Genomic DNA, 20,769 nt, shown 5'->3' with positions numbered 1-20,769 from the left:
TGGTATGCGCCCCGCTAGCGTTCTTTCTTTCTGCTGCTCGATTGCCGTTCTCTGCTGCATATTTCACTACTTCCAGCTTGTAATCTGCAGTATATGATTTCCTTTTCGGTGCCATTATAGTTCAGTCCTTCTCAGTTTTTATAAGTTACCGCCAATGTTGATGTGATCCATTTTAGTAGCTCCGGCAGTAGCGTATAGCATATAGCAGTTAGCATTCCATGACCTACAATGCACATCTGCCATGACCTTCCCCCACCAAATTCTTATTGGTTGGCGTGTGAGTGACGATTGCTGACGTGTGTGTGACGATTGCGGACATTTTCTTCGGCTCTTACGCGATTGAGAGAAATAATATTATTTGATATTTTACGGTAATGTGTTAATAATTTTACACATAAGTCGCTCCGGAGTATACGTCGCACCCACTGCCAAACTATGAAAAAAACGTCGACTTATAGTCCGAAAAATACGGTACTTGATAAATCCTCAATCCATCCCTCCATTTTTCCCCAACTCTTTTCTCTCTCTCGATGTCACGGGTGGGCTGGAGCTAATCCAGCTGCACACTTCCTAAACATTCCTGCCAAATCATTTTACACATTATAACATTTTTAACTGTTTTTTTTTTTTGTACATATACCACAATAATATCGTACCGTGGCCTTAATACCGTGATAATATCGTACCGTGAGATTTTGATATTGTTACATCCCTGTAAGTGACACATTATATTTAACTACCTCCCAACTAAATTTTTTATTAAGTACTTGCCACCAACATAATTTAACTCAGTTATTATGTCTTACCTTTTCTTTGGCGTGTAAAGCTGGGTGGTGACCCCGCAAATGGACGTATTTGTTAACTTGTCTCAGTCCGACTGATTCATTCAACGCTGTGTTATTTTGCAGTGACTACAAAAGCAGTACTATTTCTAAGAGGAAAACAACAGAACTGAGGACTGTGGAGCGGAGTAAAATCTAGCCAGGCTGGCTGTGGATAAAGACCTTAATGTTTGTCCATAATACACAAACTACAAACCCAAAAGTTAAATTGTCATTGCTGGTTTCATATTCCCATTTTTTCAAAATAATATAAAACATGCTTCTTTTTAGCTGTATTTAATTGCACAAATCGCTGGTTGCTAGTGAGTTACACCATGGCTCATTACCATAAAGCTGTCTATCCTTATATAGACACCCAAAGCACACATACTGTACAGCATACACCCAAAACTGCTCAAAACTAGCCACCAACTGCACTCGTGTGTGAATACATGTTGGCGCAAGCAATTTTGCTTTCACAAACGTACATCTGGTCTAGTTAATTGTGAAATGATGTTACATGCGGTTGTAACTAAGAGTAAAAGTGGTATAGTAGATGTGGTCCTACCAGGTAGTCATCTGGCCTGATGCCAAACAGCTCTCTGAAGTAGCGGAAGGCCACAGGAGCATACGTTTTAAAGCGGAAGTCCGGGAAGTGGTGGGCTGGGGTGAGGTTGCTCCCTTCACTGCAGTGCACAGACAAATAAAAGGTTATCTAAATATAGTATGTCTACGGAAAACCATGTTTCCACACAGACCTGGGAAAAAATATGCTTTCTACCACGTAGAAGTCCTGCATCAAAACATCTCTCTCAGGCTTGGAGCTCAGGTTGCCCACAGTGTAGCCGATGCCCAGTTGGATGGCTCCTTTCAGTGCAGAGGATGTTGTCTGTAGGGGATGAGTGTAAAAATATCACAATACAGCATATCATATCTGTCATATCTGTACAAACAAAATGTATCCAGCCTAAAAGTGCAAACCTTCTTGTAAGTGGTTTCTCCAGATGCATCCACCCCTCTGTGGCCAATCTTTTTTCCTTGGCCAGGAAGACCTGAGGAGGATGGCATCTGACAAGCAAGAGCAAGTACTAATGAGTTCCAGAACGTATCTGTTTATTTCACTAAATATTGAAAAACACCAACATGCTATGGCAATGTCATTCAGTCAGTTTTTCAAAGATAAGCAGGTGCTCACTACAAACATGTCATACAATACAAGCATGAATGATGCGTAGAAGTGCATTTTATAATATCCGGTTTTGAACACTTAAAACTGCATTCATTTATTTGAATTGTAATTCAATGTGTTCTTTTTTCTTTTTTTTTTTAAAAACTATTGGCCAAAAATGTCCGAGGAGGAAGGCAGCTTAAAATTTTTTAATAAAAATATATTTGTCAAAGCTGCTAAGATCACTACAACTATCTTTAAATGCAGAATGTGTTGATTTTTAGTTCCTACAATGAGAGAGGAAACAGAGTTTGGGTTGAAAAAAAAAATGCAACACAAATGTTGTAAAAAAAAAAAAAAAAAATCTGTTTTTTGAGGTTTAGGTGTGACAAGTTGGACTTTCGGGTTTGGGTTTTCTATAATTCTAACTTCATTTCCTGTTTTATGCTTGTGTTTGATAATTAGATTTTCTGTTCAGCGTATGCAGCAACTTGATTTGTACTTGAGGGTGCTGAGTGTGCGTAATTGGCAACTAGTGTACAATTTGAGTTTGGCTGTGGCTTCTGTTTTATTTGATACTTTGTATCATGTCTTTGCATCATTGGGTTACAAATCATTGCAGAACGTGACAGAATGATCCAACCTGTTATTAATCGTATTAGCTTTTGTGCATTTCCTCTGGAACAAAACACAGTTGTGTCTTCTACAAATAATACTAACTTTTAGTTTTGTAACTTGACAAATATAGTGTCCTTTGATTCCTGCTTCCTTTCGTGTTTTGTAATTAAATTTCCTCTTAAACACCGTATAACTTGACATGTGCTTGAGTTTGGCTTCTGCTAGCTTTCAAGACCATTGGCTTTGCCTTCATTAAAGCATTGGCTTTTTTAGTTCTTGTATTCGACTCCTTTTTGAGCACGTTCTTGTTTAAAACCATTCATGGAACGTTTTCATATTGTTTATTTGATACTTTCTACTTTTTGTGAGTCGTGCTGCACCATCCAAACTCAAAGTAATGAATTAATGAGTTGAACAAGTATAATCACATCAATGGGGGATTTGTAGCTTACCTCAGTGATAAAGGCTTTCCTTGCTGCAGCATCTGAAAGCAAGAAAGAGAAAATGTCATCTTTAATAATCTCTCTCACAATGATGTAAAAATGTTGCCATGTTAAATATATCACCATTATAAAAACAGGTATTGCCTACAGCATTGCTGGAGGAGGATTTTCAACAGAATATCATTCAACAATTCTCATCATGTCAGTCTGACTAGTGGGATTGAAATTGAATTCCGTAGTGGCATACTGTTCCAGTCCTGTATGGACACTGTTGCATTTGGTAAGATACCCCAACAGAAACTATTATAGATTTTTTTGCTACAAACAAATTGAAAATCACAAAATCGATAGCAGTTGCTCCAAGATAAACAAGATAAACAATCATTTCAGAGAGGGCTCTTACTTAGCTCGTCTTCAGGGAATCCTGGTATTGATCCAGGCATTAGCGTTGTTAGGCCTATTTTTAATATTCTTAAACCCCCTGAATAATTTGGTGTTTTTACAAAAAATTGCTGAAAAATTCAATAAAAATATGCATGAATATGAGTTTAAATAAATAACATAACCTGTCATTATTTACTATGATTATAAATCATGTTGAGACCCTTTGTCAGTACTTATTATCCAATTAAATCAGTTTCAGTCTACATTTTCACTGTAACCTTAGCAAGGTCAAACCAGACCGCAGCAGCATTAATGCCACTTCAGTGCGTTCACAACACTGCAGGATAGGATGTCTACGTAATTTAGATTTTTTTATTTTTTATTATTTGTCCAGACTCCAATGTGAATGCAAACTGACCCAAATACAGACATGGCGTCATGACGCTGCACGTCCTGCAGTGTTTACGGAAGTAAACCCGGAAGCAGACATGCTTCAATTCTAGTCGTTTCAGTACTGGCGCATTTGTGGCAATTTCAAGTATTCTGTGCAATCAAAGTCAACATTTGCCTCGATGTCTGTTGTGGGGAGCGTGTTGGCGATCAGTAGTGGAACATTGATTGACGTGAGTTCCTAAAACATTATTCTCGCCTGTAATTTGCTATTGATTTATTTTGTATCAGTCTATTTTGATGAAATTTTCATAAGCATCATCATTATTTGCCATTATGCAACCAGAACGCGGGAGAGTTTACGCTGAAGTCGCATCATAACATTAATCGGATTGATTTATAATATTCATTTTCTACTGCCTGTCCCTCTCAGCGTCGCGGGGGTGCTGGAGACTATCCCAGCTGCACTCGGGCGGAAGGTGGGGTACACCCTGGACAAGTGCCCACCTCATCCCAGGGCCAAAAATTCATAACAATAATAATGTCTATAATATTGCTGGCATAAAAATAACTTCTATACCATATGATTAGCAAAGCACACTGCTCCAGCTTTGCAGTATAGTTGTGTTACTTAAATTTAATTGATGTGGTTTAATAGCCTTAGTGTTATTTTAGAGTAGTGTTTTGGGGGCTCTGAAGACTCAATGCACTGACAAACTTGTAGTCAAAAAGGTGGAGTTCTATGGGTATTTTTTTGTTTTTATCATGAATGGCAGGTTTTTGTGATAGTCCATATCATCCATCCCTACTTGAATTTGACGCCTGTGGTCCAAATGCCTTAAAATTACCATTACAGTAATAACAGGAAACTAACAGTATTGCTTTTCAAACATTTTGATTTCTTCAGGATTTACTGTGTTATTCTAATACAGTAACAACAAGTTGTAAGCCAAACAAATCTTGCAAGTGCAACAATTCTGAAAGAGGTTGTGCACAGGTCAACTCTGTAGTGCTGTGCAAATTCATTTACACTGATATCAATCCGTGTAACGTTTCTCTGTTTGCAAGTTGCCAGCTAGCTTTTCAATGCAACAACACTGTCCTCATGTGTTTGGGCCATCTCATGCTTACCAAAGATCACACAAGCTTTTTTACACTTACGCTTTCAACCATTTAGATCAGGGGTCTCAAACTCAATTTACCTGGGGGCCACTGGATGCAGAAACTGGGTGAGGCTGGGCCGCAAGAAAAGATTTCTTAAAAAAATCTAACATGTGCTTTTTAATGAATTCACCTTCTTTGAATGGTTATCCCGCCCTAGCAACATACTTGCCAACCCTCCTGATTTTTCCTGGAGACTCCCGAATTTCAGTGCCCCTCCCGACAATCTCCCGGGGCAACCATTCTCCCGAATTTGTCCCTATTTTAACCCGGACAACAATATTAAGGGCGTGCCGTGATAGCGCTGCCTTTAGCGTCCTCTACAACCTGTCGTCGCGTCCACTTTTTCACTATACAAACAGCGTGCCGGCCCAGTCACATGTTGTATGAGGCTTCTGCAGACACACGTAAGTGACTGCAAGGCATACTTGGTCAACAGCCATACAGGTCACACAGAGTGGCCGTATAAACAACCCCGCCCACCTCAAACGACGCACGGAGGAGGAGGAGGGGGGGGGGGTTGATGTGTGGGGCGGCAGGGTTGGGGGGGCTGGGTTTGGTGGTAGCGGGGGTGTATATTCTAGCCCGGAAGAGTTAGGGCTGCATGGGATTCTGGGTATTTGTTCTGTTGTGTTTATGTTGTGTTACGGTGCGGATGTTCTCCCGAAATGTGTATGTCATTCTTGTTTGGTGTGGGTTCACAGTGTGGCGCATATTTGTAACAGTGTTAAACTTGTTTATACGGCCTCCCTCAGTGTGACCTATGTGGCTGTTGACCAAGTATGTCTTGCAGTCACTTACGTGTTTGTACAGAAGCCAAATTCAACATGTGACTGGGCTGGCACGCTGTTTGTACAGGTTGTAGAGGGCGCTAAAGGCAGTGCCATCACGGCACGCCATTAATATTGTTGTTTGGGTGATAATCGGCAGACATTTGAGAGAATGGTTGCCCTGAAATACGGGAGTCTCCCGGAAAAATCGGGAGGGTTGGCAAGTATGACACTGTCAAACCCCATTCATATAAAACTTGCGGGCCGCACTAACATTACATTTTCATATTAAGGTGCGGGCCACAAAATAACGTCTCGCGGGCCGCAATTGGCCCGCGGGCCGCCTGTCTGAGACCCCTGATTTAGATGTATTCAGTGTTTGTTGTGTAATTCGAATACAGTGCCAAAAAGTTGCAAGCGAAAAGATCTTGGCCTTGGTGGGTAACAGGCATCAAATCTTAAGGCATCTTACAGTGTTAACGGCCAATTTTCATCACAGGCTAATGCATGCAGAACCACACGTCAATGATGATGCATATTAAGTGAATCACATGTTGATTCATGGCACACATGATCTACCATTGTCCTAAAAATTATGGTTGACCTTGCAGCACAAAGCCAATCGGAGAGGCATAGTGCGTGTGTGTGTGTGTGTGTGTGTGTGTGCGTGCGTGCGTGCAAATGCAAATAAATGTAAACTCTACACGGAGCACTGTAAAAATGACAGCATGCAGAAGCAGAAATGACAAATATGAGAAAAAATTATGTGTGTTGAGTGGGGTGAGGGGGGTGTGAAAGAGAAAGAGAGAGAGAGAGAGAGAGAGAGAGAGAGAGAGAGAGAGAGAGAGAGAGAGAGGAGAGAGAGAGAGAGAGAGAGAGAGAGAGAGAGAGAGAGAGAGAGAGAGAGAGAGAGAGAGAGAGAGAGAGAGAGAGAGCAGCAGTATTTAAAAGTACATTTTAGAATCATTTTGTGAAATCTAAGCCCGGCAATACAGCAGAATATAAAAATAACATGGACATTCAACCCAGCAGACGGAATTTTATTGTTGGATATCAGTTATATCACGTATGAGCCATTAAAGCTGCCCAATAAAGCTCCTAATTTATGCAAGTTTTTTATTGCCCAGCCTTCTATTCTATGACAAAAATACTACAGTTAGCGCTGAGCGAACCGCAGCAAAATGAGTACTTGTGTTTTTTGCCTGGACTAGCGTACATATCTACAAATATAACTGCAGCCTTTAACATGAAAATGAAAAATAGGATTGGATGTATGGTGTTTTACCCTCCACGTGCACACACCCACACACATAGAGATGCATGGAAAATGCATTGTGGAGCAACTGCAGTCAGATGCATAACACTGCAGCGTGACCCGAAGCAGCAAATCACAACACTGCTCTCACATAGAAACACAAATAAACCCAGCGAGAAGACAAAAACGGGCGACGCTGTCATTTTTCAAAACATTCCGTTTTTCCATCAAATTTGATACCTGCGTGATTGCACGTGCCCACTTTAGCTTGTTCAACCTTGTGTGAATGCATGTGGCATGAGTGATGGAGAGCAAGAAGAAGGAGAGGAAGAAAAGTAGGAGGGTCTGCTCTGCTTTTGCTTGGTCACATGGGAGTCCACGAGAGGCAAAACAAGATAAAGGCTGTACACTCCAAGCTCATGTTGTATCTGGTTCAAGCTCCATCACATTATTAGCCTCCTTTGATGCATTTGATGTGGCTCACGGTCCCTAATGTGCAGTGCGTGAGCATGAAGGCACCATACTGTAATTACCTCCGCTAATCAAGAAAGATTAACGGAGATGATATATTTTTTCCTAGTCTTTTTTGGGGAAAGTTTAATAGTTGTAGGACTTTACAAAAACTATACAGCTGATTTCCACAACACTTGGTAAGTAAGGCAGTACACGGGCTAAAGAATAACCCATTAGCTCAGGTCTGGGCAATTAATTGGACTTGAGGGGCCAAATTTAGAGAAAAAAATGTGTCTGGGGGCCGGTATATCTATTTTTAGGAACATTAATACAAAACCTCACAATAATGTCTGATTGAATGCTAAAAACGTTATGACAGACCGCCTTACAAACCAGAATGGAATTTTAATTTTTTTTATTAAATGAGACACCCAGATTGTACATGAAAATAAAAAATGTGGGATTTACAATATTAACTATGAACGAAAAAACACTGAATATTGACAACATATGAACGTCACACCCCCTCTCCATCGACATATTTTACAATAAAGCGAAACGCAACGAAAATGCACCAAACAGCGAAATATGAACGTGAAGGGTAAAAAAACCCCACCTACAATCTGATATATCTGCTATATCACTAAGCTTTAGAACTTTGTTGTTAAAATCTCTTTCCGCGTCTGTCCCTGACATGCGCATTCAGGCTTGGCCGCTCTGGAAACACTCTGTGGAAACGCTCCCCACCCACACTGCTTGGTGCCTCGTCCGAGGTGCTGTGACTTAAATTACCATAGTAACTACTATGTCATACAAAAGCGCAGATTCCAACCATTGAAATACTTTGTATAGTTCAAGACTTACGGTCATTTGAACACATCACTGCACATCATAATAGCAGCTACAGTTTCCATCTTAAAGATCTAAAAACATTATTTGGGAATGCAGGCGGCCACTGGCTCTTAATTTGCCCAGGTCTGCATTAGCTGACGATATAGTTAAAAGTGTGCATACAAGTATTAATTTCCACTGTTCTATTGACTATGGCATGCCCCCCCACCCCCAAGCGGAATATGCTAACATCTTAACTAACATCTTAATTAAGCCGCTGTAGTGGCTCCTGGATGCAGGAGCTCTGTGCTCCTGTGTTTCCTCCTTTGTGTTTTTGATGTTTTCTTCCTGTTTATTTGTTTTTTGCCTTTTTGATCGGGCCCCTTTGGGACTGCACGACAAGGAGTGGCACTTCAGTGACTTCTATGCTGCTTTTTGGAGAACTTCTAGGTGTGCCTCGGAGGGAACCGTGGCCATGTTTTCACTGGAGACCAGCTGCTGGCTCTCTGCCACATCAGAGTCCGTGTTGAAAGACTGGAGGAGATGCGGAGGAAGAGACAAAGCTGAGGAGCTAGCGTTGAGCGTCGGGCGTCGGAATGGACGGGCTTCGGGGTGCCCTGGCTGGATGGGCAGGTGTGTGACGCTTCGGCCTCCCTGGACGGATTCTTGCTCATCAGAATCAGAATCAGTTTTATTGGCCAAGAATGTTCAACACACAAGGAATTTGACATGGTACTGAGCTCTCTTTGCTCAATGCAGGGGGAAAAAAAGTACGTAACATCCGCGCGGACAGGACGTTGGCCAGGGGCTAGTGGGCGGCCTGGGCCAGAGTCGGCTCTCTAGGCTGCTTTGTTGGGTCTGTTCCTGTCTTTGGGCTTGCTGCACCCCTTCCCAACAGACGATGGCGTTGAGCACCGCAAAACCTACTGAGTGTATGGGGGTGTGGAAATGGGTCTTTTTTGTTTTGTTCTGTTGTTCGTTTATACATGGTGCAATAATATGTGCGCAAATGTATTATCACGGTTCATATTTTTGGGTTTTCGTTTTGTTTTACTTTTTAGCTGTATGTAGAATTGGCGCTGCTTAAAGGCCTACTGAAATTTTTTTTTTTTATTTAAACGGGGATAGCAGATCCATTCTATGTGTCATACTTGATCATTTCGCGATATTGCCATATTTTTGCTGAAATGATTTAGTAGAGAACATCGACGATAAAGTTCGCAACTTTTGGTCGCTGATAAAAAAGCCTTGCCTGTACCGGAAGTAGTGTGACGTCACAGGTTGAAAGGCTCCTCACATTTCCCCATTGTTTACACCAGCAGCGAGAGCGATTCAGACCAAGAAAGCGACGATTACCCCATTAATTTGAGCGAGGATGAAAGATTTGTGGATGAGGAACGTTAGAGTGAAGGACTACAGTGCAGTGCAGGACGTATCTTTTTTCGCTCTGACCGTAACTTAGGTACAAGGGTTCATTGGATTCCACACTCTCTCCTTTTTCTATTGTGGATCACGGATTTGTATTTCAAACCACCTCAGATACTATATCCTCTTGAAAATGAGAGTCGAGATTGAACGCGAAATGGACATTCACAGTGACTTTTATCTCCACGACAATACATCGGCGAAGCACTTTAGCTACGGAGCTAACGTGATAGCATCGGGCTTAACTGCAGATAGAAACAAAAGAAATAAACCCCTGACTGGAAGGATAGACAGAAAATCAACAATACTATTAAACCATGGACCTTAACAATGCTGTTGCTAACGACGCCATTGAAGCTAACTTAGCTACGGGACCTCACAGAGGTATGCTAAAAACATTAGCTATCCACCTACGCCAGCCAGCCCTCATCTGCTCATCAACACCCGTGCTCACCTGCGTTCCAGCGATCGGCGGAGCGACGAAGGACTTCACCCGATCATCGATGCTGTCGGCGGCTAGCGTCGGATAGCGCGTGTGCTATCCAAGTCAAAGTCCTCCTGGTTGTGTTGCTGCAGCCAGCCGCTAATACACCGATCCCACCTACAGCTTTCTTCTTTGCAGTCTTCATTGTTCATTAAACAAATTGCAAAAGATTCACCAACACAGATGTCCAGAATACTGTGGAATTGTGTGATGAAAACAGAGCTTTTTGTATTGGATACAATGGTGTCCGAATACTTCCGTTTCAACCATTGACGTCACGTGCATACGTCATCATACATAGACGTTTTCAACCGGAAGTTTTGCGGGAAATTTAAAAATTGCACTTTATAAGTTAACCCGGCCGTATTGGCATGTGTTAAGATTTCATCATTGATATATAAACTATCAGACTGTGTGGTCGGTAGTAGTGGGTTTCAGTAGGCCTTTAAGTGGCAGCTGGTTGCATCAGGTCTGTGCTCTTTTAATGTACCGGTATTAATGTCCCTTGTGTTCTTTAATGTTTCCCTCTTGTTTCTTAACCAAGATGGCGCCACAGATGGCAGCCACAGTACTGCGCTATCTCGTAATTGTTGCGTTTTTCATCATTTCTTACATTGAACAAAGAGAGCTCAGTCTACCGGGGCAAATTCCTTACTTCCTCAAACATACTTGGTCAATAAAGCCGATTCTGATTCTGATCTTACATTATCCAACTACAACCAAGATCCAGCCCCCGTGTCAACATCGACCAAGAAGTAGTAGCGCTCTAACTAAAACAACAAAATGGGAAATAATAAATAAATCAGTTTTGTTAAGTTGTCTTTATTTACAGTTTTTAGCAGGGTTATGCAAAAACTCAACAACGGTTTAAATTGTGCAATATAGGATTTACGTAAACACCAAAAACACAAGAGCACTGCACACCATGAAAGTCATCGGCTTTGATAATCTTTAAACTATATTTGACAAACTTCCCTTGTTTTCTCAATATTATGAATTGGATATTTTTTGGCATACGTTTTTTTTTAAGGTCACATTTTTAACCCCCTTTTGGAGTATGCCTGGAACAGTCTGTTTTGGGGGGCTGTTTCTTTAAATGCAAATAACCCCTCTACTCCCTCCGCCTATGTACGGTCGAAATATTTATCTTGAAGATGAACACCACTCCTATTTTTTGTAGACACGGTCGAAATAAACGTCACTGTATGTTGCACTTCGCTGTTATTGTGCCCTTGTCATGATTAAATGAAAATAATCCTGTATCTACGTTTTTATGTGGTAAGCCTAACACAGCTCGATTAAAAACTTCACATGAGCTTACTGTAAGTAGAGTAATGTTACACTGACAGCCACTTTTACACAAAATAAACAGTTATGACACTGATAATTTGAAACTCATAAATTAGTAGTAATGTTGCAATTGCACCATCTTTCAGCATCAGTTTAGCAGCTAATCTAATTGCATACTGGCTGTTTGGTGTAAAACGTCATGCACAAATAAACACAAAAGTATATTTCTTTTTTAGACATCAGAGCTGGAGGGTCATGGCTACAGTCAAACAGCGTTTAGAGACATACAAAACTTCTTGCAGGCAAACATCCAAATGCATGAACCTTGAAAACAATTAAATTGTAACAACACTTATAGGTCAGCGATGAGAAAAAATCATCATACGTCCCTTTTAAAAATAGATTAATATCAACTGGATTTATAGTATTAAAATGTGGTAGAGCTGAAACGATTCTTTGAGTAACTCAAGTAATTCGCGGAATTTTCGCTGCCTCGAGGCGTCGTTAAGGTTTTTAAAAAAAGTTTTACGGAATTTTGCCTCGTTTAAGTTAAAGTTAAAGTTAAAGTACCAATGATTGTCACACACACACTAGGTGTGGTGAAATTTGTCCTCTGCATTTGACCCATCCCCTTGTTCACCCCCTGGGAGGTGAGGGGAGCAGTGGGCAGCAGCAGTGGCCGCTGCCCAATTCCAACCCTTGATGCTGAGTGCCAAGCAGGGAGTTAACGGGTCCCATTTTTATAGTCTTTTGTATGACTCGGCCGGGGTTTGAACTCACGACCTACCGATCTCAGGGTGGACACTCTAACCACAAGGCCACTGAGCAGGTCAGGTTTAGTAGTCAAAGCTCACGTTTCGACGTTGTTTCACGTTTGTGTCTTTAAAACGCAGACTTTTACAAACGCTGGCCAAAGTGTAGAGTTCCAAAACTCTCCGCTTAGCGTATACGTGTACACGGCACACACGGAGACTTGTGATGACGTCACGGTTGTGCGCTGTCATTTCCAAGCTCATCAACACTGCCTTGCCGGCCTTAAACATTCTATAAGATGACTTAATGTATGTTTGAACGTAAACATGCTGCTCTTTTCACTCAACATTAATAAAAAATACACGTCAAAATGGGCTTTGCGACACTCCTTATGACAGTCAGCTGATTTGGATATGATCGCTGTGGAACTTCCACCTGATGGGACAACTTTGACAGGCAAGACTTTTTGCTGTGTGTCATAAGAAAGATGCAACATTATCTTATGTTTTTAGTCCTTGTTTAACAACAAATCTTTAAGTTAACTTACGCATCTTGCTTCCATGAGCCGGGCGCTACCGTGCTCGCGCGTCAAAAGCGACCAAGCAACTAAAAAAAACAATGTAGCGTCCTCCTTGTAGAGAGTACTGATGTTAAAGACAACATACACTTCATTACACATGTACCATATCACTATATCCCTGATTAAATGCTTTATAATTACATGAGAGTTTTGCAGCGGCACACACACGTCCGTGTGCTTTATATAGACACTTAAAGGCCTACTGAAACCCACTACTACTGACCACGCAGTCTGATAGTTTATATATCAATGATGTAATCTTAACATTGCAACAATACGGCCGGGTTAACTTATAAAGTGCAATTTTAAATTTCCCGGGGAACTTCCGGTTGAAAACGTCTATGTATGATGACGTTTGCGCGTGACGTCAATGGTTGAAACGGAAGTACTCGGACACATTGTATCACAATACAAACAGCTCTGTTTTCATTGCAAAATTTCACAGTATTCTGGACATCTGTGTTGGTGAATCTTTTGCAATTTGTTTAATGAACAATGGAGACTGCAAAGAAGAAAGTTGTAGGTGGGATCGGTGTATTAGCGGCTGGCTGCAGCGACACAACCAGGAGGACTTTGACTTGGATAGCAGACGCGCTATCCGACGCTAGACGCCGACCGCATCGATGATCGGGTGAAGTCCTTCCTCGCGCTAACGATCGCTGGAACGCAGGTGAGCACGGGTGTTGATGAGCAGATGACGGCTGGCGTAGGAGGAGCGCTAATGTTTTTAGCATAGCTCTGACGAGGTCCCGTAGCTAAGTTAGCTTCAATGGCGTCGTTAGCAACAGCATTGCTAGGCTTCGACAGGCGGCACAGCATTAACCGTGTAGTTACAGGTCCAGTGTTTGGTTCGGTGTCTCCTGATAGTAGTATTGTTGATCTTCTGTCTATCCTTCCAGTCAGGGGCTTATTTATTTTGTTTCTATCTGCATTTAAGCACGATACTATCACGTTAGCTCCGTAGCTAAAGTGCTTCACCGATGTATTGTCGTGGAGATAAAAGTCACTGTGAATGTCCATTTCGCGTTCTCGACTCTCATTTTCAAGAGGATATAGTATCCGAGGTGGTTTAAAATACAAATTTGTGATCCACAATAGAAAAAGGAGAAAGTGTGGAATGCAATGAGCCCTTTTACTTAAGTTACGGTCAGAGCGAAAAAAGATACGTCCTGCACTGCACTATAATCCTTCACTCTCATGTTCCTCATCCACAAATCGGTAATCCTCGCTCAAGTTACGGTCAGAGCGAAAAAAGATACGTCCTGCACTGCACTATAATCCTTCACTCTCATGTTCCTCATCCACAAATCGGTAATCCTCGCTCAAATTAATGGGGTAATCGTCGCTTTCTCGGTCCGAATCGCTATCGCTGCTGGTGTAAACAATGAGGAAATGTGAGGAGCCCTTCAACCTGCGACGTCACGCTACTTCCGGTACAGGCAAGGCTTTTTTTTATCAGCGACCAAAAGTTGCGAACTTTATCGTCGATGTTCTCTACTAAATCCTTTCAGCAAAAATATGGCAATATCGCAAAATTATCAAGTATGACACATAGAATGGATCTGCTATCCCCGTTTAAATAAAAAAAATTAATTTCAGTAGGCCTTTAAACATGCAAAATTGTTTCCTTGGCTCGTTAGTGGGTGCTGATATTAGAAATAATGTACACTTCACTGCACATGTAATACATCACCATGTTGCTGAACATGTTTTAATTCTATGAGTGTTGGGTTTCAGCAGCACAGGTAGGTGCATTCGCTCTTTAATAATGTTCCCAGGATTCTGTGTGTACGTGCTGGTTTTAAAGATAATGTACGTGTCATTGTACGTCTAGTATATCAAAGTAAACCTAATAGGAGGGGTAATGCTGCACCAAGTCAGATATTGCTGCTTTTTTCAGGCTTCTGATTGGACAAAATGTGCATGACAGCAGGTGTATGTGTGTGTGTGTGTGTGTAGACATAGACAGTTTTGAAACTACACTTGTGTGGATGGAGATTGTTTTAACCCCAAATATGTGTTTTTGAAACTCTCCGTGTTCGTGTGGACATGGCCTTAAAGGCAATACCTAATCCACTTTTTATGTTTGATATAATGAAAACTGTTCTTGTTTTATTTTTGATACTAAGAATATAGTTTTATTTTAACTTTCTCAGGGAATATTCATTTTTAACTAATTTTATATAAATGTGTTTTCATCTCAGACATGTTATGATGGCAAAATGAACATTGATTAATATTTTGCATGCAAAGAATGCAATGAACTGTATTGCATTCTTAAAATTTTAAACTGTGGTCGTCATTATTAAGTGGTTTGTCTTTTTGTATTGTTTATGTATTGTTGGCAGGTTGAAAACAGCTCAGCGGATTTGCGTGGAGAAACCACCTTTTAAACAGCACCGTATAATAATCATAAAAACGCATGAGAGACAAGAACTTCGTTTATGCGGTCACACCACACAGCACATACGGCTGTGAGCGCACCTGTTTTTATTAGCACACACAAATTGGCTCAATCAACCACGGACGCATTTCAGCTGTGCGTGTCAGCCTTCAATAATGAAAACAGGCGTTTAGGAAATAAAAGACAATTAGGCCAAACGCAATAATTGAGGGCACATCTCAACATGTATAATTAAACCTTAATTAAGCAAAAATATTGCCACGGCCCAGCTGCACCAAATAATAATGTAAATCCATTTAATAAAGTCAAAAGACAAATAAGGCAACAAGAAAAGTATCCCACACTTCTCTTTTGTAAAGTAAATTCGTACAGCCGATATGGGCATATACATCAACAATATGATTTGCCTGAGAAGCTGGACAGGACAAAAAATAATAATAATAATAATTCGGCAAAAATATGATTTATTCGATTACTCGATTAATCGATCAGGATATTCAATAGAATACTCGATTACCAAAATATTCGATAGCTGCAGCTCTGAAATATAGTATGGGTTTTTAGATGGAGTTCTATTTGAAAGATTCATCTTCAGTTTCAATTTTAAGTTGCAGACCCATCCTTCCATCCATTTTGTATCGCTTAACCCTCTCGGGATGGTGAGGGGCTGGAGCCTATCCCAGCTGCATTCGGGACAAGTCATGACACCAACTCATCGCAGGGCCAACATAGACAGACAGACAACCATTCACAATCACATTCACATACTAGAGCCAATTGTGTTGCCAATCAACCTATCCCTCATTAACTGAAACTTAAAAACAACACTAAAATCATACAGTGCAAGCCAAGCTGAGCCCCATCTAACCAATGCTCCCCTTGGTATTATTGACTCTTGATTTACACAACATGCGAGGCGGGTCAAAGCTGTGCCGTCCTCTGCTGTCAGACCACATCACACCCTTTGCATCATATACTACTGAGTGTGTGAGAGTCAGCCTTTCTTCCATCATGGCCAATGGCGTCAGGCAAGCAAATCAGGCCGACTAAAAAGATTGAAATAAATAGGTGTTAATATTGAGGCGCACACTCACTAATTTAGTGGTTCTCAATTATTTTCTGTCATTCCCCCGCGTGAGACATATTTTTTTTCAAGCTCCCCAACCCCTGAATTTAAATACTATTGAGTGAGGTTGGTTGGGCAGCGGTGGAAGAGGGGTTAGTGCGTCTGCCTCACAATACAAAGGTCCTAGGTTTGATCCTGCGCTCGAGATCTTTCTGTGTGGAGTTTGCATGTTCTCCCCGTGACTGCGTGGGTTCCCTCCGGGTACTCTGGCTTCCTCTCACTTCCAAAGACATGCACCTGGGGATAGGTTGATTGGCAACAATAAATTGGCCCTAGTGTGTGAATGTGAGTGTGAATGTTGTCTGTCTATCTGTGTTGGCCCTGCGATGAGGTGGCGACTTGTCCAGGGTGTAATCTGCCTTCCGTCCGATTGTAGCTGAGATAGCCTCCAGCACCCCCCCGTGACCCCGAAAGGAATAAGCGGTAGAAAAAATGGATGGATGGATGGATGAGTGAGGTTGATCATATTTACCTCTGCCCCAATGTTATGTAATTGTTGTTGTTGTTTTTTTGTTAGTTGGCAAAGTAACTCAAAAAGTATGGGCAGATTTTCATGACATTTTCAGAAAATTATTAAGAACAACTGATTAGATTTTGGGCCAGATCTGGATCTACTTCATTTTGTCATGTCTGTGTGATCATGTTTTGTTTTAGTCATGTTCGGTTTTGTTTTTGGACTCCTTGTGCACTTTTGTTTGTGTTGTCACCATAGTAACCCATTAGTTTTCACCTGTCATGTCACGCACCTGTTTCACGTTTAGAGTCACGCACCTGTTTTCACTGATCATGTCACTATTTAAGCCTGTCTGTTTCTGTTGTTCGTCCTGGTGACATCCTCTATCATTTCAAACCATGCTTTATCTATCCATCCATGTTACTGCTACCCACGAGATTAATGTTTATTATAGTTTATTCTTCATGCCATGCCAAGTAAGTTTTTGTTATTGTTCATAGTTTTTTGCCTTTGTGCATGTCTTTTGTTTTCATAGTCAAGTTTTGTACTTCCGCCATTGTGCGCGCCTTTTGTTTATTCATTTTTTTAGTGTTAATATTAAATCATGTATCTAAATTCACGTCTTGCCCGCGCCAACTTTCCGTTGCCTTCTGGAAAAACAAATCCCAAAGACCAAGTCCTGACACATTTACTATATCACCTTACATTTACGCGTCTTTATGTGTGAGTGTGTGCGTGTGTACGCTAGAGTCCCACAGGGACAAAGATAGTAGGGACAGACGAGGGTTTACTTTGTTTATTTAATTCCGCTATAGATAGCTTAAAAAGTTGTGGGCATTTTTTTCATCAACCTTTCAGGATTGTCAGAAATTGGATAAGCAACAAGTGATTACGTTTTGGGGCTGATGCGGATTACCGTCTGGATTCGGGACTTTTTTACTGTTTGGAGCTTGGAAGATAAGAGCTATGGCCTGGCAGAAGTCTGCGCTCTCCGAGGGCTTTTCTTGTTATTATATTCTAGTTGTTTTTATCACTTCTACAGTTTATAGTATGTGTCAAGTAAGTTGCTGACTAGCACTTTCTCTAAATAAAGAGTTTATTTTACTTGATATTATTATATATTCTCATAACTTACTGCACAGATGCAGTAAGTTACTGTATGAGGCTCCCCCCACGGTTGCGTCCTGAGTCCGCTACTGTTCACATTGATGACCCATGACTGCTGCGCCAGGTCCACTACTAACCACATTGTGAAGTATGCGGACGACACAACGACATGGACTACAGGGAGGAGGTGAAACATCTGGTTGACTGGTGCAGAACCAACAACCTGGTCCTGAACGTCGACAAGACCAAGGAGATCATCGTCGACTTCAGGAGGCACCAGTCCAGCCACACTCCACTCTTCCTCAACGGCACAGCAGTGGAGATCGTAAGCAGCACCAAGTTCCTGGGGGTGCAGATAACTGACAATATGACCTGGTCCCTACACACAGGAGCTCTTGTCGGATGAAAAGAGCACAGCTCCCTCCCCCCATTCTCACCACATTCTACAGAGGCACTATAGAGAACCTACTGACCAACTGCATCTCTGTCTGGACTGGAGCCTGCGTGCCTCAGACTGGAAGTCTCTGCAGAGAGTGGTGAGGACGGCGGAAAAGATCATCAGGACTCCTCTTCCTCCTATCCAAGAAAATCGCAAAAAGCTGCTGCCTGACCAGGGCTCAAGAAATCTGTAGAGACTCCTCCCACCCCCACCAAGGACTGTTTTCACTGCTGGACTCTAGTAAGAGGTTCCGCAGCCTCCGTAGCAGAACCTCCAGGTTCTGTAATAGTTTCTTCCCTCAGGCCATCAGACTCTTGAACGCATCAAAATAATCCGGATTAACTCGCTGGAATATAAAGATAATATAACATAAAACCATAAACGTGGATGCATATGAAAAAGTGCCATATATTTATCTGTACAGTAATCTATTTATTTATATCTGCACATTATTGCTCTTTTATCCTGCACTACAACTAGCTAATGCAACGAAATGTTGTTCTTATCTGTACTGTAAAGTTCAAATTTGAATGACAATAAAAGGAAGTCTAAATCTAAGTCTAAGGTGTCAAACTTGCCCGGGGCCCGTCACGACAGCTTGTAAAATAAATGCCTCAATAAAGCACTTTGTCTTTCATACTAAAATTTAGGGGTGTCCAAACTTTTTCCAACAAGGACCATATACTAAAAAATAAAGAACGTGGGGTGCCACTTTGATACAGTATGTACACATGTTCTGTTTTTAAATTAATTTTACATGTTAAATATTGGGTGGCAGATTACTTATTAAAGTTTAACCAGGACACAACTGAAGTTTAATCCTTGACGCTCAGTCTCTGAGAGAGAAACACAGAGCGAAACTACAGGCATTGTCTTGAATTCCATCACTTTGGACACTTTTTGACAGACACATTACATGTACCGCATTCATTTGCATATCTGCTTGTGACCCTAACTTATGATTACAAAGCAAGTTATTCATCAATTTGTACAATAAATATAATCAAATGGATACGCAATTGTGTAATAAAATCATGAGGCAATTATACAATAACATTTATATATATTTACTCGTTCAAGTGGACCTCTAAGGGTAACCGTAACTGCGATTTGGCCTCAAATGAAAACGACTTATGGAATTTACCAACGACTATGGATACCTTGTCATATTTCCTGGTCAACTTGTTGATTCATTTGAGAACTGCTGCCACCTATAGCTGGAGGTTTGTTTATTGTTGAACCATTTACAAAGACGCTAATACTGGCTAAACCCCAGACGGGCTCGCCCCACTGTTTGAGAAACACTGCACTAATTTGTGCCATGCTTGAGAACAAGTCTGGCTTCCCACTGCCACCTTGCACAATAGAAATATAAAAAAGACGAGAAATACGCTACTGTTGGGAAAGTTGCAGTAATACAGCATTGTGTGATTAAGTAATGGATGCACAAACATGCCAAAGCACAGATTATGTAGAGCAGTAAGCTCAGGAACGTCTAGCTGTTTTTGGTAGTCACACTCATTTCTCAAAGGAAAGCTGAAAACAGCTCAGTCCTCAAGGCCAAAGGACGCACGGGCAGCCTCTTATGCAAGTTCACTATATTTTTTCATTTCCAAGTCATCAGCTCAGAACCAAGTTTACTGATCCTTGCTGATCCCCCCAAAATTGGGGAAGGCTGTTCGCCAAGAGAGAGAAAATGCCCTTTTAGAGACATTGGAAAGGAGCATGAAGGGTGGACACTCACTGGGGTAAAACCGGGTGAGGGAGCAGCTGGTGTTGTTGGAAAGAGCAGGATCTCGGACCAGTGTGAGTCAAGGGAGTGTACAGTAAGCAGCTAAAACTGCAAACACATACCTGCCGAGAACATACTTCCAGGTAATGCTTTTGATGACCACAACACCTACACCTGTACAATCTGATCAAATCCAAAACAAAAGCTACATTAAAAAATCTGCCGACTCGTGATCCATATTTGACAATATTTACAGATGTCATTGTAAACGTCTAGGAATGTGAATATTAGTACAACAACTCACAGTTCAATTCGATTCTAATTTGTGGAGTGACAATTCCATTCATAATTTATTCTCCATTCAAACTGATTCTCGCAATACATTATTTCACATATAAATCATATTAAAATATTGTCAAAACAGGTTATAGGTAAAAAAAAAAAAAGTTCAATACAAGATCATGCTGCCAAATTTCACAGTTTATTCCTTAGCTCACAGTTGTGCTGTCTGATATGGCCAAAAATATCAGTAATATAGGTAATTTTATATCCCGATAACAATTGATATCACGATATAGCAGTTTTTCCCCATGAAATTATATACACGCTAGTGCAGGGTTTCCTCTTAATGTAATTGAATGTCATTTTTATTACCGCCACATCTTGAAAATGCTTTTTACT

The 20,769-nt window shown here is 41.1% G+C and overlaps 1 protein-coding gene across 3 annotated transcripts in view; it reads right to left on the bottom strand.

The window, feature by feature from the left end:
* Positions 1-20,769, bottom strand: part of pip5k1ca (phosphatidylinositol-4-phosphate 5-kinase, type I, gamma a) — an 81,561-nt gene that overhangs the window by 37,603 nt on the left and 23,189 nt on the right. For all 3 annotated transcript variants that reach the window (XM_062039314.1, XM_062039315.1, XM_062039316.1), the window contains exons 2-5: positions 3,060-3,091; positions 1,803-1,889; positions 1,580-1,710; positions 1,390-1,507 (exon numbers count right to left, since the gene is read on the bottom strand). In XM_062039314.1, coding sequence (XP_061895298.1) covers positions 1,390-1,507; positions 1,580-1,710; positions 1,803-1,889; positions 3,060-3,091 — 368 coding nt within the window. The remainder of the gene's footprint in view (positions 1-1,389; positions 1,508-1,579; positions 1,711-1,802; positions 1,890-3,059; positions 3,092-20,769) is intronic.

Source organism: Entelurus aequoreus, linkage group LG27 (genome assembly GCF_033978785.1).
Source record: "Entelurus aequoreus isolate RoL-2023_Sb linkage group LG27, RoL_Eaeq_v1.1, whole genome shotgun sequence".
Lineage (NCBI taxonomy): Eukaryota > Metazoa > Chordata > Actinopteri > Syngnathiformes > Syngnathidae > Entelurus > Entelurus aequoreus.
The sequence above is the reverse complement of the archived record's forward strand: the minus strand, read 5'-3'. Positions and strand labels throughout refer to the sequence as shown.